At 32.9% G+C, this 25,955-nt stretch overlaps 1 protein-coding gene across 1 annotated transcript; it reads left to right on the forward strand.

The window, feature by feature from the left end:
* Positions 1-736: 736 nt before the first annotated feature.
* LOC132553805 (uncharacterized) lies at positions 737-19,266 on the forward strand. Its single transcript, XM_060218084.1, is given in 17 exon segments — positions 737-819; positions 1,967-2,044; positions 3,249-3,333; positions 5,201-5,251; positions 6,177-6,212; positions 7,270-7,328; positions 8,494-8,546; positions 10,295-10,422; positions 11,049-11,150; positions 11,880-11,959; positions 12,636-12,800; positions 13,545-13,645; positions 14,738-14,806; positions 15,692-15,858; positions 16,459-16,577; positions 17,094-17,180; positions 19,175-19,266. Coding segments are annotated over 17 exon segments (1,539 nt in total). The 3' UTR covers positions 19,251-19,266.
* The last annotated feature ends 6,689 nt before the right edge of the window (positions 19,267-25,955 follow it).

Consider the following 25,955-nt stretch of genomic DNA (forward strand, 5'->3'; position numbering starts at 1 on the left):
ATGATATCATTTCAGTGCCATCTTGACTGAATTTTTGTCAATGCTGTGCAGTTTGCCCTAGATAATACACATTATAGCTTTACTTAAATCATTTAGCTGACTATAATTTTCAAAAAGCTTTTTCAGCATGTTAACATATAGCAAGGAAAACCAAAGACATCAATCTACCTTTCTGTCACCCAGATGCATTCATATTGACTATAAATGCAATCTGACCTGACATGTCTTATGACATTTCTATGTATCTTCACATCTATAACACATTTACATTTTTGAGAAAGTCATTGCTTCAATGTCAGATTTCAGATGAATGCGAGTTTAAAATGAACAATTATTCCATTTTCAATTCAAATATTTAACTACACAGTAGGTATTTATGTGCTGATGTTGAACAAAGCTTAAGCTTACAATTTCTGTGATGATCAGCGTTTCAGAACAATTATCTCAGAAAGCCTGATAAAGGCATTGAAATCCAGTAGCTGTTCAGTTGTTTACATAATTTCATCTTAATACATCTCTTGTAGATAACAAAAATGACAGCAATATGGTAACCTTCAGCTTATTTCAACTTTCACGTTCTGCCTGAAATCTAGTGTCTGGATAGAAAATTAATTTTTTACATATTGAAATGATACTGATCATTTAAACAGATGAGGATATGTGGTATTAAGGCCTGAGAAAATTTGGGTGATCCTTACAGGTCCACAGTGTAGTCTGGTGTCCAGTGGTGATAGTTATGGAGCGCTATGACACTGTCCACAGACTAGGGTCTGGAGGCTGTGGGTCAGTGTATCTGGTCAGACACAGAGACAATAAGAGGTCAGTATGTAAGGTCTTTTACAGAAACTGCATGCATTGGTCTGCCCTTAAAGATATTCTTTAAACAAAATTTAAGTTGCTGAAGTGTCATGTATACTATTCATGTGGAACCATCATTTCAATGATGTTATATATTCTGTTTGTATTTAACTAAATTCTAACTGTGCATTTTTTATTTTTCTTAAATAGCTTTCACAGATCCATGGTCTTTTGGATACACTGCTTTTAGATAATAACGACTCTCATGGCCATTACAAAATGCAGACAAAGTTTTTATGAATTGTTCTTGAATAAGCCTCAACTGCAGAGAGCACATGTAATATATCTTACAGCATGATATAAAGAGCTCATACATTACAGCATGATACAAAGAGCTTATATCTTACAGCATGATACAAAGAGCTCATATCTTACAGCACGATATAAAGAGCTCATATCTTACATCATGATATAAAGAGCTCATATCTTACAGCATGATATAAAGAGCTCATACCTTACAGCATGATATAAAGAGCTCATACCTTACAACATGATATAAAGAGCTCATACCTTACAGCATGATATAAAGAGCTCATACCTTACAGTATGATTCAAAGAGCTTATATGTTACAGCATGATAAATGTATAAAGATATTATCTCATACAGCATGATATAAAGAGCTTATATCAATATAAAGCATGATATTTGTATAAAGAGCTCATATATTACAACATTATAATGGTAATTTAATGTCTGAAAACAACATAAAATGAGGTGCTGATACAAATGCATTTTACAACATGGTGAAAAGATGAGCTCTTATCATACAACATATAAAGAGGAACTATTGTTTTACAACATGATATAAAGAGGAACTATTGTTTTATAGTATGATATAAAGAGGAGCTTATGTCTTATAATATGGCATAAAGAAGAGCTCAAATCTTACCAGATAATATTAGAGGAACTCATATCATGCAACATGATATAACACAAACATGTATTCATTTGTAATCAGTTGCCATGTTTCAAATATTTAATTTCACATCTTCTTTTGAAATAAAAAAAAAGATAGAAACTCATGATAAAGATATTGTGAAAGACCTAAAATAATGAATTTCATTGTGTTGTTTACATGTACATGAATGTAGATGATGTCTATGACAGGTTATATGCCTTGAAAAAAATTGAACTTGATGAAAGGAAAAAGACCAGAACCAAAGAATTTGTACAGAAAGAAGCAAAGTAAGTAGTTTCACCATGGATGATTAAAGTAAATTGTACACCTGTACATCTTTCCATTTGATCTATATACTGTATTTATCTACCAATAAGGCATTGTCTGGTAACAAGCTCACACTTATTCATTGCAGTGTGACAGAATTACAAACAACTGTTTTTTATATAGTCCTGTAATAAGTCCACCTCCTGACTTTGACAAATTGTGATGTAAAATTGATATCATTACTGTAAATTTAATTTTTGTTGGGGTTTTATTTTCATAGATTTCATTGGTACTCTTAATCCATGAATTTATTTGTCCATGAACTGTAAGAATTAGTATAAGGTGATTTATTGGGCTATATTTATCAATGAAGTTAATCGTCCATATAACAGTATTTAAAAAAATAAATATCTATATATGAATTGCACTCTACAAAAATATATTGCAAGTGTAGTTCAAGATAAAGCCAGGATAATAAACCTCAAAAGATTACTACACCAGAGAAAGCAAAGACATTGTATGAATAAGGAACACATCGTCAGCCAATTATATAATCATTTAGCTATACGAAAAGGCTCTCTTGGATACATGGATAATTGATTATAAATTTGTTACTTATAACCCATCATTAATGTTTATATCCTGTAAATATTTTTCCTGGGTACTTACTTACTTACTTATTTTCACACTTAAATTATAAATAACCATAGATGTAATTTGAGAAGATCTTTATCTTTAATGCAAACAGTGATTGAAAATAGAATTTGTGAGCTTTAAAAAATGTCCATTTTCTTTATCAAACAAGCAGTGAAAATAGCTGGGTTCTCAAACATTCACTGGTCCAGCAATTAGATGAAAAAGTGTGTCAGCTGTCATATTTTCATGACACATTTTCATCTACTCTTATGTTGCAGTTAGTCTTCAGGAGTGTTTGTGTTTCATCCATTTTGGCCCCATGTTGACCACAAATATGGCTTAAGTAAATTACTAACAAGACACAGCCTCTGTCTACTAATAACTGTAAAGTCAATGATTTTTGTTTGAACTCTTAATTCACAAAGTCATATGCCCACAAACTATTGAAATTAGTATAAGTACATATATTGATATATATTCATGCATGAAATCAAATATCATTGAAATAGTGATTATTTTTCAATCACAAAAATTGAGGCTGACAAAAATTTATGATTTCAGAGTATTTGTATTTTTTGTTTATTTCAGTATCCTATCTCAACTAAAACATCCACATATAGTAGCTTACTATGACTCGTTTTACGAGGGCGATGAATTTCTCTACATTATCCAGGTAAGAAACCACTTACTCATTCTCAAACCCTGACAAGTTCAATGATATACAATATACTAGTACTGAAGAGTGAACCAAAGGGAAGTAATTTACTCTGGGAGGTCCGAAAGGAATTTACACTGGCTTCAGTTCCTCATAATTAAATATTCAAGCTGAAATTTAAAAAAAAAATAAATCAATAAAATGCTTAGCATTTATCAATTTCATGGTTACTTTTCATAGGAATATGAAAGGTTGAATTAGATTTGTAAATAAAAACTTTTTATAATCTATATGAGTTGTTAAACATAGATTTACTATATATTGTTTTGGTGTCAGAAAGTTAAGTCTGATGTCCTGTGCAAATTTTTTTGTTCATATATAAACTTTCTCACTTAGTATTGTTATATGTTGATAAAACTGACCCATACAAGGCTTAAACCTTTTTTACCATCGATATGACTTAGGCCAGTAATGTAGAAGATTACGGCTTGGCTACTTACTTTCATGAAGAAGATATTTTTGCTATTTTGCAGTACATAAACATGACTGCTAAAATTCAGTCCCTGTTACAAGTGTGTGTTAGATATTCTTTTACATCCAAGTCACAAAATTTTCATTTGGTATTATATAATTCAACAGTTTTATTAGAAAATTGTAAATATTTTGACTCTGGAAAATTACCAGCTATATGGTATTTCTTCATTATTAATCAGTTTTAATTATTGGGATTCAAGATTTTACATTTACATCTTAAATCATGACCTCCTATTAACTCAAAGTTAGTCTGGATGTCATCTACAGGAGGAAGTCATAAAAACATTCTAGATCATGTGATAAAATATGATGTCATTTTGCCGTCATAGTGACTTATATTTGTTACATAGTGCTCTGCGCATCACCTCAGGTAACACACATCATAGCTTTATACTTAATTAATCGTTCAAATGATTTTCAGAACTCTCCCAGTAACTAAACATACAGAGGAAAACTTTATAGTTTATATTAATAGACATTTTAAAGACCCCAGTATATGCATCATTTGACAAATTTACATGATCCAAAAAGTTTTTGAGAAAACTTTTTTATAAAGATAACTTTAAAGAATACTTAAACTGACTGATATTTATTACAAAGCACTTGTTGGGGATATCAAAACAAATAGAATTTGATAAAAGTTGGTCCGGTTTAAAATACAAACCAATGTGATATGATATTTCAAAGGCCATAATCATTTGAGGACTCGCTTTGTAGTGTGAATAGGACATATATGTGTTTATAGTAAATACAAACCTCTAACAGAAGCATGTTTTGAATTTCAAAGAATTTTAACAGCTTTTATGTCAATACCAACATACAGTATTGTCTTGTGTATTTCTCAGATAAGTTAACTTTTATTATATCTATATAGATAGATAAATTTTTATCTTCAATTTTATAGCAAAAGTTGTGTTTATTGGGGTTTAAACAGTTTAAGATAATATCAGAGATGTAAACATATCTATTGAACGGTCATCAGATGGAATTTATTTTCAATATGAATGTAACCTGGGTGACAGAGATAAATAATCATGACATCTGTTGTCATCCTTAAAGACGTAAATGTTAGATCTGGGAGGCAATCAAGGAAATTCAGTTGAAAGTGATTGAAAGAAATGTAAAAATCATGATTAAGAGGTACACTAGCCCCATGAAAAATTATCTCAATAATGAAGACAAGAAATCTGAGGCATTTGTATTACCTGTACTCTGATAGTTTACAAACGAAATATTTGAAATTTGACATTTAATTATCGGTTATCTTTTTAAGCCAAACAGCTGGGTTCGGGATGGAGTTCAAAGTAATCAATTTCATTTAATAAATCTAATTTTTCTTTATTTGTAACAGGACTTCTGTGATGGAGGCACAATGGATGACAAAATTACAGATGTTGCAAAAGTGAGTGATGATGAATATTTAAATAAAATACACTGATACACTGCTGTTCTGAAGCCAAGCGAGTTGTTAGCAATATAACAAAATTTTAGTGACAGAATTATGAAGGAACTATTTTGACTGGATACATGTACATATTTCAGGATAAGTTTCAAATGAAAATATTTAATGGTAGAAAAAACTCAACTCTGAAATAATTTTTCTGGCAAGTAATTACATGTATTTATAATCTCACTTTTACCAACTTTTGGCACCTAAACTTTGCTTTTCTTGTCAATCTTTTTAAGCAGTCATCTATTCAATAAGCAGTCAACTGTTTTAAGTGGTCAACTATTTAAGCAGTTTGCTGTTTTATGCAGTCATCAGATTTAAGCAAGCAGTCACCTGTCTAAGCAGTTACCTGTTTTAAGCAGTCACCTGTTTCAAGCAGTCACCTGTTTAAGCAGTTACCTGTTTTAAGCAGTCACCTGTTTCAAGCAGTCACCTGTTTAAGCAGTTACCTGTTTTAAGCAGTCACCTGTTTAAGTAGTTACCTGTTTAAAGCAGACACCTGTTTAAGCAGTTACCTGTTAAAGTAATCACCTGTTTAAAGCTGTCACCTGTTTAAAGCAGTCACCTGTCCTCAACGGTCACTTTCAGTCATTCCCTTTTATGAAAGTATTAAGACCATTGTATGACATGTAAAATGGTCAAGGTGATGTAGAATGAAACTCCCCTCAAGACAATAAATAGTGGATCACATGTAGTATTTATATATATCACGAGAACATTAAAGTATCAATGACAGGTATCATACAGTTAATATGGTACCTTTGATGCTGTTGTGTTTTAAGGTTCTAAAACCAAGCTCAAAGTTGTAATTCATAGCAATTTTTGTATCATATTTGTAAACCTGTTGACAATTAATTAACACAAATTTCTGTTTCAGAAAAACCAATACTTTGAAGAAGCTGTTATTATGGGTGTAAGTACATGTACCACATTTATAAAGAAAGTTTAGTCTTAATTTATCAAAGGATCATCGAAGGATAAATGAAGCAGAACCAAGATACATTTTTTTTTATTTATGCCTACTACAGCGTGATCCAGCACCAAGTGGGAGAGGGTCTAGCTATGTGAAGACAACCTGTACATGTATTTATACAAAATGATTTTTGAGTTTTGTACAATAGTAACAAAGCTCCACATACTCTGCCCAATATCAACATGCAGTCTAATGTATATGTTGACCTTTGAACCTTGATATATGAAACATCAAAGATGCTTCAGAAGCTTTTGATGAAGATTCAAATCTAAAACTGATTTTGTTTCAAAAGAGGAGAAAAACTTTAAATCAGAGTTGTCAAATAATGATATGACTTCAGTCATGTATTTACTTTGATGTGGTTTTATTGTGATAATTATAAATTAATCAGGGTAATGCACAAATTACAATTAATTTTAATTTGAAATATTATTCCACAGAATAGCTTGGATTACAATAATAATTTTGTTTTGATAAGTCACTGGAGCTTAGTCAAGTCATTCTCAAATTAGGCTTCTAAAATCTGAAAAATTAAAAATTGAAGCACTTAATAAGTAGATATGATGTAGATCAGAAAGAGAACATAGATTAATGTTATTTGTTTGTCAAAAAGAAACTTATCAAGTAATTTTCCCTTGGCTTGGAATTTTTAGTGGCATGAAAAATTAGATACCGTACTTTTCCAGGGGTAAGTCCAAGTCTGGTAATAATCCAATTCATATCTACGGCTATTTATTAGAATTTTCTACAAATGCTCATTCAATGTCTATCAATATGCACAAACCTGATATTATGTCAGAAGTATTGTTTTAGACCCCCAGTATTACTGTATAGCTAACAATATTTGAGAGGGGGGGGAGGAGGCTGGATTTAATTGAGGCAACCATGAAATATTAGTCCCACAAAGTTCATACTGTAACTGCAGGGAGATTTAGGTATATGTACATTAACTAAAATTTTGGTGATTATTTATACTTTTTTTTTGTTTTTATTACAGTGGTTTGTCCAGCTCATCATGGCTGTTCAGTACATACACTCACAGAAAATTCTTCACAGGTATGTACATACGTGCTAACCACACAAATCTGTTAACTAGTTTGCTACACATAGGTATGTACTTACATGCTAACCACAGAAATCTGTTAACTAGTTTGCTAACATACAGGTATGTACATACATGCTAACCACACAAATCTGTTAACTAGTTTGCTACACATAGGTATGTACTTACATGCTAACCACAGAAATCTGTTAACTAGTTTGCTAACACACAGGTATGTACATACATGCTAACCACACAAATCTGTTAACTAGTTTGCTAACATACAGGTATGTACATACATGTTTACTAGGTTATCCTCAGTAGTGCTAACTTATCTGTTAATTTCAACATGTATACATGCAAGCTCACTAAATAGATTCTGCTAACTGAAAACTGTATAACGTTTACTTATAGGTTCATCTACCAACTCGAAATTTGTTAAGTTTTCTACTTACCTTACAGGTGAATTATAATGCTCGCTTACAGGACTGGTTTTCTGCTAATTTAAGGAAAGCTAATATGTCTTCTGACTTCACAGATAAGTTATAAAGCTCCCCTATAGGTTCATCTGATAACTTTAAATATCTTAAGTTCTTCACAATACAAACCTCACAGTAAGTTATACTGCTAACTTAAATATTCATTCACTTATTCAAAACCTTCAAAGACATCTCCTAACCTCATTATATTATATCATTAGTTTTCATTTAAGGAGTTATTTTCTTTGATTTTGTCTGTACACATCAATCAATTCATATTTTAAGTGTTGTTTATCTATGAAATAAATTGTCAAGAAATAGGCATTTTTATGGAAAACCATGAAATTTGAGCCCCATGAAAATATACAGTTTTAGTGTAGGTAAGTTATACTTACTTCTTACATGTCTGTTTGCTAAATTTGCTCAGTTGCCAATCAAATGTCAAATGCACCATTGTTTCTTGCATTGTTTTTTTTACAGCTTAAGATTATATCTATATTGTCCAAGGAAAATCTAATATTTTATCAATTGGAATACATTGAATTGTGATTGATATAAAAGTAGTGTTTCTTATTAATGCATAATTGTAAATTTGTTTGTTGTTCAGAAATATTTAGTTAATTCTAGTTGTGACTAGCCTCTTAATTTATATAATTTGATGTAACTCATTATTAAGGTTTTTATTTCTAATATTTTATAGGGACCTGAAAACAGAAAATGTGTTCCTCACTAAAAGAAATGTTGTAAAGATTGGTAAGTTTAGACGTCTTTCCTGTTGTATCAAATAGTATCTACTTTTATAAAAGAAACACAATCTGTTCATTTCTGTATACTGGTCTTTCTGGCGGGTTACTGTCACTCAGTCTGGCATTGGTTGTACTGCAAGTCCTTGGGTAAAGGACCAGATATGTGATTCAGTGCCTACGGAAGAGTTATTATTGCTCTGTCAGTAGTGATTTGGTTTATTTAACCTCAGGTGAAGAAGCAAAGTGGTAATTGTTCAGTAAATAAAGGGTTGGACTACACAGTGTCAGGTAAAGATCCTAGGTGTATAGGTTCGATTTCTGTTTGGGTGAAGATCCGAGGTGCATATGTTGGATCTCTGTTTGGGTGAAGATGCAAGGTGTATAGGTTCAATCTCTGTTTGGGTGAAGATCCTAGGTGTATAGGTTCAATCTCTGTTTGGGTGAAGATCCGAGATGGGTAGGTTTGATCTCTGTTTGGGTGAATCTCTGTTAGGGTGAAGATCCTAGGTGTATAGGTTAAATCTCTGTTAGGGTGAAGGTCGGAGATGGGTAGGTTTGATCCCTGCTTGGAATGCTTTGTATTCCTCAGAAGCTGGAATCACATATCACATTGATCTTGATGTGATCTTTTTGTGCTGTTGTTGTTTTGTCCTTGGGTAATGTAACCTCAGTATACCCTGGATTGAATGTAACACACCTCAAATTGTAGAGGGATAGCCAAGAGCGACTTTGAAGTAATACTGAGGAGACTCTATCTCCAAGTGACCCTGGCTGTAGACAGGGTGATAAAACACTGACGAGACCCTACCTCCAAATGTCCCTGGCTGTAGTAAATGGGCATGTCTATAGTAAATGGTTATGTCTGTGGTAACTGGGTATGTGGCAAATGGGCATGTCTGTGGTAAATGGGTATGTCTGTGGGAAATTGACTTTTCTGTAGTGATTGGGTATGTCTATGGTAAATGGGCGGGCCTGTGGTAAATGTGTATGTCTGTGGGAAATTGACTTTTCTGTAGTGATTGGGTATGTCTATGGTAAATGGGCGGGCCTGTGGTAAATGTATATGGTATATGACCATGGGTATGGAAAATGAGTTTGTCTACAGTAAGACTGCCTTTCTTTTGATACTATGTAGTTGTGAGTATACCAAAGATTATCTGTCAGCTCTTTATTTTTTTTTTAAACTGCTTCTTCTTTTGAATGTAATAATGACTTAATACCTACAGATTTTATCCTTCAATAAGCTGTAGGATGAACCATCACTTCTTACATGATGGTTTGTTTAAAATTTCCAGAACAGCAACAGAAATAGTTGGGCTTATCACCAGACATAGGGTCATTACTGGATGAACTCAGCAAATTAATTATTTTTAATTCATTTATGTAAGAATTCTTCAATGTTGAATGGTATGGATGCTGCTTGAAAAAATCTTTTAAAAGATTTTCAGATTTTCAAAAGGCCAAAAATCATGATATATCAGTGGTTTTATTTTTACCTAAATTGTTTTTAATTTGTTTATGTAAGAATTCTACAATGTTGAATGGTATGGATGCTGCTTGCAAAAAAAAATTCAAATCATTATAAAATCTTTTTCTCTTAAACATTTCTAAAAGTCACTTATCTCCATAAAGGAGCAAAGAAGTATGAAAATTTGAAAACAACTTCTTCTGAAGAACTGTAATTACTAGACTCACATGCACATTTGAATTGGTCTTACAAGTTGGTAATGTTGAGCTTATGCTTAAAATATACAGGTGACTTTGGAATATCTAAGGTACTAGATCACACTATAGACCTTGCGAAAACAGTTGTGGGCACTCCAACATACCTCAGTCCTGAATTGTGTCAAGATATCCCTTACAGTTCAAAGTCAGATGTATGGGTAAGTAATGGTGACAAATGTTTTATATTATAGTGATCTCATAGTCAAAAAGAAGATCCACTTTTCCTTGAATGTTTTTAAAGTCCATATTAGCAGTTTTGTTTACCTTGAGTGAAAGGAATGGCCTTACTTTTTTTCTTAGAATTAGTAGAGATAAACTGTCTATGATAACATTTTGCCTTAGATGCTGGTCTTATGAACACAAGCAGTATGTGTCAATAAATCGTGTCTGTTACATGTGAGTGTATATCACAACCGCTTTTTTGGGGATAAAAATCCAGTATTTGAGTAAATTGAAAATTAAATAGTTTACAAGCTTTAAAGTTCATGTTTGATAATAGATTAACATAAATAATTGACAACAACATATCTATGGTATATACAAATTCTAAAAAACAATTAATTTGGAAATTAAGTATATTGGGGTTGGGAGAGGGCGATATTAATTTGGTATATTGGGGTTTAGAGAGAGCGATATAAATTTTAGTGTCTTTTACATTTGCCTAGTTATCAATTAAAATGACCTTACTAACAAAGAGATAAATGTATGATGAAAATTAACATACCAGTAGTTTTACTTCTGGAGATGTAGTTTGTTTTCTAACTGATTTTGTTTTTTGTTAAAGGCTTTGGGATGTGTTCTTTATGAGATGTGTGCACTGAAGCCTCCATTTGATGCACAGAATCTAATCAGCCTCTTTATGAAAATCATCAAAGCAGAATATGAGGTAATTTTGATTACTTTTAATTTTAACTGTTAATTGATGTTTCTCTTATTTTTTTTAAATCACCTGAGTTAAAAAAAATCAGCATTTTATTTATGTACAACTGATGTTTATGCTGGTAACAAAATACTGTATATAGGAAAATTTTCTTCTTTTGTAATTTTTGCCTATTATGCAAAAATTGAAAAGAGGCTACATTTTTTATCAAGGGAAAACATATGTTTTAAATGTGTCTTATTTGATTTAAGATGAATTTAACACAAACAAAAAATAACAAGACCAAAAGCAAAAATCAAGGCAATTTTTTTTATATGGGATATTTATCATTTCAAAATTACAATTCTCTTCTGTGTGGACTTAAATTGTAATTAACTGATATTTACCTCCACACTGTAAAGTTATAAAATAAATACAAATTATTGTTATTTAATAAACTATAAATGACATTGATTGTATATTCATCATCATCACATTGTAATTTTATACAGCAAGAGGCAACAGTACATTTGACAAAACAACCACTTCATCTTAAAGATGATGGTGACAGTCATAAATTAAGCTATTTTTGTTAAAATCTAATCCGTTTAGTATAATATAATGAGATAGAAAATAAAAAAGGCAAGCAATCAACAGCTTTCCTGTAGTATTCATTGTAATCAGTATGATAGAAATATCACAACTTACATGCCATGAATCACGATATCTTTACTGTAGATTTATTTCATTTTGTAGAGAATTCCTGATCGTTATTCTGATGATCTTCACGGGGTAGTGACAGCATTGCTGGTGAAAACACCGGACGATCGTCCCAGGTAACATGTACTGTTAATATGGTGGTTGTGGGTGGTGTGCAGTAGTAACACACTTTCACTTAGCCTTCCGGCGTTTGATTCCCCAAAATTGATGTTAAAAGATATGGAGTCACCTACCTGACCATGTAGCTTTTCCTGGGTACTCTGGTTTCCTCCTCAGGCACTTCCATTTGGGCCAACAAGAGTGATTAGTATAAGTTGAAATAACTTCTCATGCAATTGTTATTAAATAACTAATGTTTGTATCATAATATGTGTAAGCATTAACAGTTTTCATATCTAATTTGCATTATGCCAAGAAGGCTAACTTACGAATTTTATTTCAAAGTGAGTGGGGTGGGCTTATTACAGGACACTGAAATTGGGGGCAAAACAACTCAGCACTCCTTATCCAGGGCCATTTGTGTTTTTCGTGAAGATGAGAAATGAAGTGGTCTATGTGGTTGAGTCCATAGGCAAAATCCTTTACCTTAATTGATCTAGATGACAGGTAACGGGGCCATTGTCTGTTGTTCAGTAAGGTGGTCACCAGTTACTAGAAAGAAGACCTCACCTTAAAATGACTCTGGCTGTTCACAAGGCAATAAACCCATCATACAAGCAATTCAACAACAACGATAAACAAGGGTGTCTTAATATTCTTAATTTTCACAAGGATTTCTGTTTCTTGCTTCAGTGCCAGTGTGATTGTAAACATGCCTTACGTACAGCGACACCTAGCAACATTTATAGAGGCAAATGAGTTGTTACGACTACAGAAAGGAGTCCGAGAAACGCACAACAGGTAGTTTTCCCACCTAATTACTTACGATAGTGTCTCTTCTAAAAACCCTCAGAACAGGTCTGTAGGATAAAGGAATGAAGGAATTATAATTTTTTTAAATACAGAATTAGAGATTGGTGTTGACAGTTACGAAAACATTTCTATTCTTGGAATAAGATTTCCTAAGAGGGAAGTTTTAGGGGTACAAATTCAAGGTTATTGAGATTTTGTGAACAAAGTCCTGTCTCCATTTATATGTTTTTGACAAATTATGCGTTCCAATTGATTTCTTTCAAACTTGGTAAAATATTATAATTATTACATGAAATGATGTTATCAGCAATGACAGTTTGATTTTACAAATTTTTTGAGAAGCTCTTTCTCTGTTTTAAACTAATTTTGTTCAAACGTAGTTGACTTTATGATAATGACAAGAAATGATGATTTCTTTATGGCATTTTGATTTAACAGTACCTGGTAGTTGTTTTATTTCCTGTTTGTATTCATTATGGTATAATGATTGGCATTGAACAGCCATTCTGCCTAGCACACTCTTGTTTAAAGAAATTATGACGAAATAATGTTTAAGGATTTGTGTCAAGAACCAGTAATGATTGTTTCTTAATTTCGACTTTTGAATAAATAAATGTAAGTGTGAAAGGAAGAAAAAAAGAAAGAAAGAAAGAAAGAAAGAAAGAAAAAAGAAAGGAAGTCCAAACTCTTTTCCTAACATTAATATGTATAAAATTATTAATGTGTTATTTTTAAAAACTTTTGTATATATCCTTGAACTTCATCTTTTATCAATCTGTTTGTTATCAGTGGAAATGTGACTCCTGTTGTGAAGAGTAAGTTCAACAGATCACCTAGAAAAGCTGAAGGAAGATCACCAAAACAACAAGACAGTGGAGTGAGCTGTAATGGTAGGACTGAGTCAAACTTGTAATTCTTGTTATAGACAACAAGACAGTGGAGTGAGCTGTAATGGTAGGACTGAGTCAAACTTGTAATTCTTGTTATAGACAACAAGACAGTGGAGTGAGCTGTAATGGTAGGACTGAGTCAAACTTGTAATTCTTGTTATAGACAACAAGACAGTGGAGTGAGCTGTAATGGTAGGACTGAGTCAAACTTGTAATTCTTGTTATAGACAACAAGACAGTGGAGTGAGCTGTAATGGTAGGACTGAGTCAAACTTGTAATTCTTGTTATAGACAACAAGACAGTGGAGTGAGCTGTAATGGTAGGACTGAGTCAAACTTGTAATTCTTGTTATAGACAACAAGACAGTGGAGTGAGCTGTAATGGTAGGACTGAGTCAAACTTGTAATTCTTGTTATACACAACAAGACAGTGGAGTGAGCTGTAATTGTAGGACTGAGTCAAACATCAATGATCATAGTAAATGTATGATAACATCAAATACTACATCTTATCATATTGTGGGGGTCAGAAGTCAACTTAAAAGGGTCAAAAGTCAAAATTTAAGTGTCAAAGGTTACATTATGCATTCACGCCTAACAACCATTTTCTAATTTACTCTTACCCATACTGACCAAGGTTTTAAGAGTTGAAAATGTGTTATCTGTTCATATTCTAGTAATCACAGAGATTACTGACAAGCTTGTCTGAGAGACATGAAGCTGCTTCACAACCCGATGTGTAGTTCGGAGATGTGTGATTTGATCTGTATCCAGAGCAGTTTGTATTCCTCAGGAAGCTGATATTGTTGTGTCTACAGTTTAACCCCATTGTTTTGGATTTTATGAAATGGACTTCTTGCATGATGTACAGTAACATAATTACAGGCTACAGTTACACTTCAGGAATATTCAACCTCAAAATGACCCTGGATATTTTAATTTTTCATCAGCAATCAGCCTAGCAAACAAAGTGAAATGTTTCCTGATTGAAGAGGCCACTTCATATAAGCTTTCCAAATTGTCTCTTCTGAAGTTTTGTCTTTATAGCATGTTTTTTGAATTTATCTTTATATCCTGTTGTTATGGATTCAGATGCTGCGGAAGTCCAATCTGACTATTCTGATGATTTTGATGAATCTTCACACTCAGATTTAGAAGAAGGTAAATTATTTATTTTTGCAATATTCCCATATGTCAAGTCCACCCATATCTAATTTTGTTTGATAGGATCACCTATCACATTCAATTTCAGATTGACCTGATTAGTGATTGTTGAGTAAGAGAGTGGTGTCCCTGTGGACTTCTTGGGCGATAAATGAAGTGTTGTATGTGTGATATGCAATATGTTAACTGTTGGATTACATCAAAACTTTGGGGATACTTGCTTTTTGTCCTTTTAATAATTCTTGATTTTAATGGGGATTTTTATCACATATTTGGCCTGTTATATGATGAATTCTTGTATATATATGTCACTTGTGTAATATACCCTAAAGTGTTTTTCATTGGCTGCATCTGCCAGTAATCAATTCTGATGTCATAATATGGACAATAATGTTATGTCATATTGAAAATGGTGCAAGGCTGCCCCCATTTGATTTTGTTCTCCACATTTTGATTTTGAAGCTTGTTGAAATGAACTTTTCTGAGTTTTATAAAAGGTATCTTGAAGTTTTCATTTCATACAAGACTACATAAAACTTGTCTCAAAGTTCTAATTTTTGCTTGCCAAAGCTGACTAGAATGAAAACTTCTTAGACTTGTTTCATAAAATCTCATATGAAATGAAAACTTGTGTAAGATTATATATGTTGTATTTGAAAACATTAATCATATTCATTAAAAAAATGTATCATATATGCAAAATACAGAACACTTCAATAATAACAGTTTTAACAATCACTATTTTCTATAAGGTTTTTTATATTTAACCTGTGTAGTTGTAATGCCAACTTGATTGGTACACCTGCCTTTAGACAAATTAAACACAAAGGCATGAGGGTGACATTTTGCAAATGTAAATATTCTTGACATGGTGTGTTTTAGATATTCCAGAAGATATTCAAGAAGATACGTCAATGCCTTCTGTGGACAAGTCAGAAGTACAATACCCTGGGTTGGTTTCAAATATACCAGATGATGTTTCAAAGTTATCTGAAGATGCACTGGAAGTTCAATATGCCGACGATTTTGAGGAGTATGATTCTAGTGAGGTAATAGTCAACATTCAGGGATGAATTATCTCCCCTTTGATTCCTGTTATGAAATTCATTGACAGTTCCTCATGTCAATTTTATAGAGATGTAACTGTACAATCATGTTTTGAAAAATTGTTTTCACTCACATATTCAACACTTTTTTCATATTACTATTACAATTTCTCCATCTGGGGACGCCATTGTATTATGTTATCTTAAATTACAAAAAAAAAGGGTGTTTTCACATTCTGACAGCAGTTACAAGAGGTAATATGTTTCTATAGCATACTTTCTATTTCCCATGATGCTTCATTCAAAATGGCTATCTATCAGCTGTTTAACTGTTGGGAATCTTTCTATCAGTCTGTACTTACTAACTTATCTAATACTGGAGGGAGGAAGGGGATGGAGTGTTGTCCATTTGACCATTTGACCAATCATATTTGGATTTTGGAAGAGTCTCTACTAAGCCATTCAAGGCTTGCATGAATATCTGCAGGCTGGAAATGTTGATTTACTGGTTTGTGTGCTGAAATTAAAGCTGTCTTAATTACACTGAAGTTCTCCTGAGTGAATGCACTAACTTTGTTTATTGTTGAATTCTGTTTATTTAAGGATTTAGACCAGATTGTGACGCAGGCTAAAGTAGCACAAGAAGTTGCTCCTGATGATGAATTCTTCTCAGATGATAAAATGCTGGATCACCATCTCACACATACCAGATTCTTCAAAAAGTGAGTACCTGACAGGTCTTTCAAGCTTTTTAACTGAGATTTCTTTTTATTTGGCTATGATGAGGTGTTGAAGCTGGGACAGTAAAATATTATAAAGGGTACGAAGTCACAGAACTGTCTTTTTCATTTGGTGTTTTTCACCAGGAAGTTTAATAAGAGCTTGTTTGCCCATGGCAAGCAAAATGAAATGTTCTATTTATTGTTCCTGGCAGTGTGATGCATCGTCACCTCACACATTCTACATACCACAACATCTTTTGACACTATTGCTTGTTGTCGTCTTTCGTTAGCTGGAATTTCAACTTTTTTCGAAATGCTTGACCAGAGTTATGCTTGTGCTATCAATATACCAGTGACAATGGTTCATGATTTTTTACCTTTTGCATAAGAGTTCCAAATTTTATATGAATGATGATGATGCATAAACACTTGGAAAAATAGAAGACATGAATACATTTTAAAAAAATTAATCTGCTGCAGTATGAACTTTAAAGCATTTAACGTTTCAATTTACAGACAGTGTATAGATGCCTTAGGGGGTCGCAAAATAAGCAACGTAGGAAAATTGATCCAGAATGGCACCTTGACAGAGTCTGATTTCAGGTGAGAAATTTATAGAATTTCATTATTGTATTTTAATGCAGAGAATATTATTTCATATGAACATCAAAAACTTTGAAGTACCAGGCCCCACTTGTATAAAACATTATTATAATTCTTGAAAATATATGAACTCAAGGAATTTCAAAAACTTTGAAAATTTTATACAAGCCGGAAGTATCAAGTATTATGGCTATTTCAATTAACTATGGCAATCACCATGACTCGAAATTGTTTTTGCCAAAACAACACTCTTGTAAGATTGTATTTTGAAGAGTTATTGCCCTTTGATTATTTTGTTATCTTAATTTCCTACCACAGTTTTTGACCGATTTCTTTCAAACTTAGAAGGCTTAATAACCATTCATATACTTCCAGTTGTCTCTAATATTAGATAAACATAACATCCATTTGACTACAATAAGATGCTTCTGCGATATCAGCATGTCTTTGAACGAGTCCCTAGTTGAAATTGGTCGCAAGTCCAGGAAATGTTTGTAGTTCCTTGCCAGTTGAAGGGATTTTTGAATATCAGTTTGCGGTTTGGCACTTCTGGTTTTTTTACTCACTACATGCCCCAGAAATAGAACTCCTGAAGAAGATGTCACTCCTGTGGCTTGAGTTTTGGTTTAATGTGCTGTACTGAGAAATACTTGGAACAACAAGAGTACTTTTTTCTGAATGGTTTCAAACCCATGATTCATGATAACATCCTAATAAAACAGAAATATGTTTTACTCTAGTCCCTCTAGAACTAATTTCATTGCCTGCTGAATAAAATTTGATCTTGAGATAGCCCATATGAAACATGAGTGTATCTTTCTATCTGGTTCTTCAAGCTCAATTGGGTAGAATTCTATTTGAATGGTTAGTGATTTTTTTTCAGAAGATCTTAGCCAATAGCAAGGTATTAAGACATTATTTTATGTTTTGTAGTAGAAAAGAATCTTTCTCGGTAATGTCAAAGATTTTCCTATAACGATACACCACCGAATACGCCATCTTTTTCACTCTCAGTGATGACTTGGACTGCATAAGTAGATTTTAATTCCATCACAGTAACATTTCTAAGAAGTTACACAAGATGCTCCTGTTCCACATCGGTAGTTTTCTTAATCAATGACTGATAGGTTTTGAGGTATTGAATGGAATCGTCTATTTCATGTGTGTAGAACAGACTAATTTTAGCAGTTATAGGAGAGTAATAGTAATCATGAAAACATATCTGAAGCAGGCAACGGCATTTTGATTTTTGGTGTGTGTACAATATTCAAAGTCACATATGATCCCTTCATTGAGAATGGGTAGGTCTGTTAGCAATAGATGGTTATCCTTGATAGGGCAAGGCATACTTGCCGATCAATTGTGTTTTTTCTTTATCTGGCTTCAGCTGGAATGTTTCACCATGTCGTCCCAACGGAATCTTTTTACATCAGCTACTTATCTCAGATCTTTTCCTACAATGAACTAACACGAACAACTTTCCATCAAGTTGCTTGTATGATAAGTTTGATGATTTCAGTTTCTCTGTTGTGGTTACATGTCATATGTGATTCAATATTCAAGGCCAGTCCCCACCAAACTATACATAAATGTATTGACTTTAAAGGAATCAATATGAATAATAAGAATCCTTAGAGTAAAACCATCCCTGTTACTGTCATCAGTAAATGGAAAAAGAACTCTTTTTCATATAGTTGTTCGGATGGCACAGTGATAACTCACTCGCCTTTCACCTAAGCGTCCCGGGTTTGATTTCCGGAATGGAAAAGGTATAGGGTCACCTGCCTGACCATGTGGGTTTTCCCTGGGTAATCCAGTTTCCTCCCACAGAAAGACCCCTTGCATGCTTCCATCCAGGCCAAACAAGAATGATTAATATAAGCTTAAAGATTGTTTCGTAATTGTTGTAAAATAAATTTATAAGTTTATATCTATATTTATATTCATTTATCATAGTACATTTAGATTTATTGACTTATTTATGGTATTCCCAGAAGAGAACTTCGCCACACTGTTGGGGACTCCACAGAAATCTGCCATCTTGATATTGGAGAGCTTGATGAAGGATGATTGATGGATTTTGTGTTGCCATGGAAACCTAGTGGATGTTGATAAGCAACCATTGGAAGTTGATCTGTGATATTTGATGACAGTGGATAAAATTTCTTGTTGTGATATTCATAAATATTTAACAGATTTGTATAGAAAAAAATTGTACTACTTCCAAACTTTAGTGAAGCTTTGTTAGACTGCCTTAATGTCTTTGAGCTGTTGTCAAGGTGAGGCATCCCATTATGTCAATGCCATACATCCAGTATCATTTTTTAAGCGACTTCCTCACAATCACCAAGAAGCATAGGGTCTTGATACTAAGCCAGAAGAATCCAGGATGGAAAGTCACCACATTTGTTTAAATTAATGACCTTGACCTCCATTCAAGGTTACTAAAGTTGAAAGTATTAAAAGCCATGAATGACTTCTCAAAATCCATGGGGCCAGAAATTAAGATATTTTGTGTTTGTTCAAATGAAATGTGCATACATTTTCATTCATATCTAGGTGTGAAACAGTGATAGGAAACAAGGGACAGATTCAATTTGGCTGTATCTAAAACATATCTGTTAACAAAAACCACAAAGTCATACTGAATTAATTATTTGTTACAAACAAAGTGTTTTTTGGTACTATAGACCTCCAGCACAGAATTTTCACAGAATTTTCTCATATGTATGAAATATGGACAGATGTTTACGTTAATTTCAGCTCCAAAATGAACTTGGAAAATTGCATAGGTGCACACATTACACAGGTTTTCAATGTATTCTTTATCCATTTAAATTGTGAGTCTTACATCTATAATCCAGCATGTTCATTTTCATTTTTAAGATATATTATATTACCTGTATTATAAATGGTTACCTGTTCTTTCAATAGATACCTGTATGTTCATTTTTTGTGGATTTGAAGATCTTTTCTATATTCATTATTTGATACATTATCATATTTGTGTTTATTTTTTATCATATCTTGTTCCCCAAAGTTTGCGTAATGTTTGTGTTTACCTATAATATACACAGAATGACACAGGTCTGAATGTAATGAGGATTTACTACCAAATGCTTTCTGTTCGAAAAGAAAAAAATTGCCATTTGCTATCTTGAAATTAATATGCACTTCATAGTCTAGTCCCATTAAATGCTGACACGACTTTATTCTAAGGCTATATGAAATAATTCCATTTTGAATCATTTTTATCTTTATATATAGTATTTAACTCTATTTAATATTATGGGTTGTAAATATTTTGTTTCATTAAATTTTAAAATTTGTAAAGATTACCATAGATAAGCTTATCTAAAAATGTCCTTAAGTGACCTATAACGGAACCAAGATCATGTCCATAACATTTCGGCTATACTGGACTGTTAGAATAAATGAAATGATAAAAAGTCCTGAAAGTGTTAAATCAGGAGAAAACCACCAGTTGCTTGTCATCCTGTATCAGGGGGTTTCAGGTGCAATATAGTTGCAAGTAATTATGGACCTATTCATCATTATTACAAGGGTACTTGTAGTGTAATTAGTGTAGAAGGCATGCTTTAAATACGTTGCAGTAACAGTGTGTTCTACATGAAATTGGTTCTAAGTATATGTGTTATGTAAACATTTATCAATTTTATATTTTCCTCAATAAGTCAAGGGGACCAATCTACAATCTCAAGCTTTATGTCAGGGGATGGGCTTATTGCATTAGAATGATTAAGCAATAGATATATGTGTGCTTATCTTTATGCCTTTATACAGCCAGTCAGGGGCCATGTTGGCTGCGCGGTTAAGGCATCTGACCATCTTCATCACTTGCCCTCCACCTCTGGGTCATGGGTTTGAGGTCTTCATGGGGTGGTAGCTAGGTACTTGCCACAGATCACTATTTTTTCTGCAGGAACTATGACATTTTTCTACCACCCAAACCTGGCACATCCTGAAGTGTCTCTGACTGTTAATAGGTTGTAAAGCAACAATAAACCAAACATCATGTATGGACATATTACCAGATACATATCATATGTTAAAATTAATCAATTTTCCCGGTGTTTGTATAGTGTATGAATTTAACACTGACATTTAAACGAGGCCATATCCAGGTACATATGATACAGGGACTGGAAACGAGGCCCAGTGAAGACTTCTCTGATGTTGGCCCTGTGTTGGTTGGTGAAGTCACTGAAGCCCCTCTTCACACAGTTGTTATCTTGTCTTATCTGCTTGTATCTCATCACTTCTAGGCTATAATTAGTGTCGATGTAGCACTGTCTGTCCTGATCAGAGACAGTGAACCAGTAAGGAGTGAACTTCATTTTCATAACAACAAATAACACAAATGAATTAAAATGGTTGATCATAGTAATTTTTTTTATGTCAAGTGCAAAAGCAATCCGTTTTTTAATGCCATTAAATTAGAAACAATTTTTTTCATATTTCGGGCTGAAACTTGCATACAATATAGATAATGTTCCATTTATTTACAAATTAATAAACAAACATATTTTTAGTTTGAATCAATTAGAAATAAAAAGATTTTTTGTCACAGATATAACTTAGAATGATCAATTTGAAAATTATGCAGTTTTCTGCAACTATTCACTTTGAAAATATCAGTAATGTGCTTTTTTGAGAAAATTGGTATATGAACACATCAGTTCTAGTGAATTCCAATTTATTTATTATATCAAGCTTACCAGTTTCGTAAGAAATGCTATGACCACTACTGGCATCTGTACACTTATGATAGTCTCCATTATATAGCAAATATAGAATTCACTGGTAGAAGAGCTAGAAAAACCATACCTGGATTAAAACAACCTGTTTACAGAGATGCAGCTTTCCAAGCTTGAAACATCTTTCACAAGACCAGATTTTATCAACATGTTTTTTTTTTTTTTTTTTTTTTTAATATATGCAATGAAATGATCACCAGGAACTTTTTTGATGTCTATAGCACTGGTAGGAAAAAGAGACATTCATTGAAAGTTTATAAAAAGTGTTGGAAGAAAAAAAACTTTTTTTAGTTTATGAGTAATTTGGAATAGTTTGCCTCTGCACATTGTCAATTATTCTACTGAAAAGCAGTTTGAAATCTCGTCAAGTGAGCACTGGATAAATGGTAATAGTGCTTATGAACGATTACTTGAAACTTGGCACCTGAAGTCATTTTTTAAATGTATCTCATATGAACAAGCAATACTACCACAAATATGAATAAGCTATCCTAGTGAAGCCTGATCATGTTGGTACTACCACAAATATGAATTAGCAATCCTGATGAAACCTAAAGGTGTTGGTACTACTGTGAATATTTTGTAAACATTTAATAATGTATGTTTGTTGCCATATAGATTTTTTGTTTTTCGTTTATTGTGATACATTTGTATGATGAAACATGTTTTTGTTGAAATATTCAAAGTTTATATTTTTGTATGCCTCTGATTTCTTAATATAATATTTATTGCTTATAGGAGATGAAATAAAATACTTACGATAAATGACTCTGATCTGTGAAATGTTTCACACATCCAATAAGATCTAACTTGAGGTAAGGCTTCAAATTTTTGTTGTTGTTTTAATTTTGTTTCTTTGTCTTTTTTTGTTTTTTCGTTTGAAACTTCACAAATTATAAACCTACACATATAGTGATTTAAAGTTTCAATAAATGTTATATCAATGTAAATTTTTTGCTGATATTTGATATTTTTATATTATTGTGTTCAATATTTAATCAAATTGTGTGTGTTTTAATTTTTTGTAAATATAACTGTTTATTATGTATGTATTTAGAATAATATAATCAAAAAGGCCAATAAACCTCATTGTGAGTTTCCCATTAAGATTTGTTTCTCTTTGTTGAGTCTTCTATTTCCTCTTTGAAATTGTTGTCTACTGATACAAGCTTGCTCATATGTAGACAAGCTGTAATTGTAATATCTAGACTCCATCAATTAATCATTATAAAAATGACTTGATAAAAGGCATTGGTGTGTTTGATTTTCATGTCACCTGCACAACATTCAAATGATTTTATGCCATGATACCGCTTTCATTGTCTGTCTCATCCTTGTCATTTTTTTATTCTTCCCAAAACTTTTACTGAAGTTTCAAAGTATATTCGCCACTTTGTCTTTCTGTCTGTTATTAAGTGTCCAGAGCATAACATTGCCCACAATTATGCAAGAACCATGCAACTTGATGTTTACATTTGTCATATTAACACAATGTGACCTTCAACCCCTCTATTATAGTTATTCCCCATTGTTGATTTTTTTTTGTGTCCAGAGCATAACTTGGAATGCATTTGAATTAGAATAATGACACTTGGTGTTTACATTGGTCATACAAAAGCAATGTGCCAGGTACCAAAGTATGGACACTCGATTACAGAGTTATTGCCCTTTGTTAAAATTGCATGTCCAGAGCATTTAAGCAACGATAATAAAAATTTGGTGTTTATATTCATCATACTAAGAGGATGTGCAACCCTTTAATTATGAAGTTATTGCCCTTTTCTAAAATTTTATGTCTGGAGCATAAAATGCTTAAAAGTATTTAAAGTAGTATAATGAAACTGGGTAAACATTTGTCATACTAAGAGGATGTAGAGTGTACAAAATTCAGAACCAGAAACCCCATTATTACAGAATTATTGCCCTTTGTTGACATTTTTGTCCAATGATTTTTTTTTTGCAGGGGGCATTCATCCATACTCTTATCTTAAATTGAAATCCTCTCCATAACAAAGATGCCTGGAGTATTTGGGTTAAGTGTTTTTAGCTTTGTTTAAGTAAATGAGCCACAATTAAAATAGATAGAACCAGAAATGTGAAAGAATTGTAAACAATCTCTTCAAAAAAGCTAGCAAATCTGGAAATACCAAGTTTCAATATCGTTTTTGGATTTGCATTTCTGGATAGCAACACCCTAACATCCCCAACCTATGGTGTATATACATGTCGGTTGGTTAAACATTCCAGGACCTTTTCGAACTCCCAATATCACGATTTAATGATCTCATTGAGAACTGTTTTTATTTCTTTGTGTGACATGCAGCTGGACATGTTTGATTTGATTCTCGCTAGTATGCCTGTTGGTTCTGTTGTTGATCTTATTCATGATTGTTACATTACTTACTTCTGATTGACCACACTTTACATGGTGAGTGTCGCCAATGAAGCATAAGAGACTTACTCTTCAGACACACCTGGTCTTATTCTCCTTGTAACTTTTTGAAAGTCGCCTTTAAATCTTCCTTTTATTTTTGTCCAAGTTCCATCGAATTTGTGTTTGATTTAAGATTCTGTTAACATGTATATTCTTTGTTGTTTTTGTGAGCCAGATATAATCCATCATTTAACCCATGTCTTCATCAACAACAGATGAATATGTCCTCTTCTGAGAAGTCCCCAGAAATTAGAAATGAAATAACTGATACAGGCCCATTTGGCATTTTCAGATGAAAATCTTACATTTGTTAAAACAGATCAGCGGTGAGAAGCACCAGAACAGTTATCATAGATCGATGTCAGAGCATGTCACTCTATCGCGTTTGTCACGTCTTCTGTCTGTTGAACTTTTATGCACATCCAACTTGACGTAGGCCATATCTGAGCAATGGCGATCATCAACTATAACTGTTACTATACACAAATGTCACGTTCTCAATGAGGACAGTGAATACAGCAACAGAACAAACATGCAAATATATATATATATACATGTAAGATATGACCTACGTCAACACGTCCAGCTTCTCAAAGAAACAGAGTATTTCTGAATGAGATCTCTATGACGACCTTCAAACCCTCTGTTTTGAGTTAGTCTTTCAGTTGACGAAAATCATGATATTGGGAGCAAGCCATTGATGGTCAAATTATCAAATTAACTGCGATATGGTTGGGATGCAGGTATGTTCCCACATTAAACATATTTGATTGCAAAATACTATAAATGTATCAATTCCTTGCATCGCCAATGTTTTCCAACGTATGAAAAAGGCAGGATCGCCATCATTTCACACCAAAAACAACCATTTTCCAATAAGCATGAACAGTTGAAATACGACAAGCCGAACAACAAGCTAGATATTTTTAGCTGAACTCTTCATATTGCTTTCCTGATTCGTGCCTCGTTTCATCTTAAAGATGTAATTTCCTCAGAATTGTTCGAGGAGATTATTTCTATTCAATTTAGTTGTCTGAAGTGTTCTCTTGTTACGATCGGCTTTCAAACTTACCCCCCCCCCCCCAAACACCACTCGATCAATGTGTGTGTTTGATCTCTCCGAATTCTGATATCAGGACTAACCATTTCCCTAAGCCTTTATTTATTTCATATATATATATATATATTTACAGTTCTTTACATTTCTAACCCATCGTTAAGGACGCCGCCTGCTGGACTTATGAGTCGAGATGAACTGTCGCTGCGCCATTTTGTTTGTCAGGTGACATTTTTCGGCAATGTGCTGATGATTTTACAAATAACAAACATTATACGTGAATAGTACCTTTTAATACAAGTTTTGAGATAGATACAGTGGGCCAAACTATGAATAAAACTGCATCATACAGCTGTGTTGTCCTTCTAGGACTCGTCGGTGATGCTACATCACACAGCTGTTTTGTCCTTCTAGAACTCGACAGTGATGCTAAGGACCGAATATTGAAGCCTAGCATACATACATCTTTCTCTCCAAGAATCACCGTGACATCACATGCTCATCAG

Source organism: Ylistrum balloti, unplaced genomic scaffold, assembly GCF_031769215.1.
Source record: "Ylistrum balloti isolate Yb309-2 unplaced genomic scaffold, AGI_CSIRO_Ybal_v1 Utg370354, whole genome shotgun sequence".
Classification (NCBI taxonomy): Eukaryota; Metazoa; Mollusca; class Bivalvia; order Pectinida; family Pectinidae; genus Ylistrum; species Ylistrum balloti.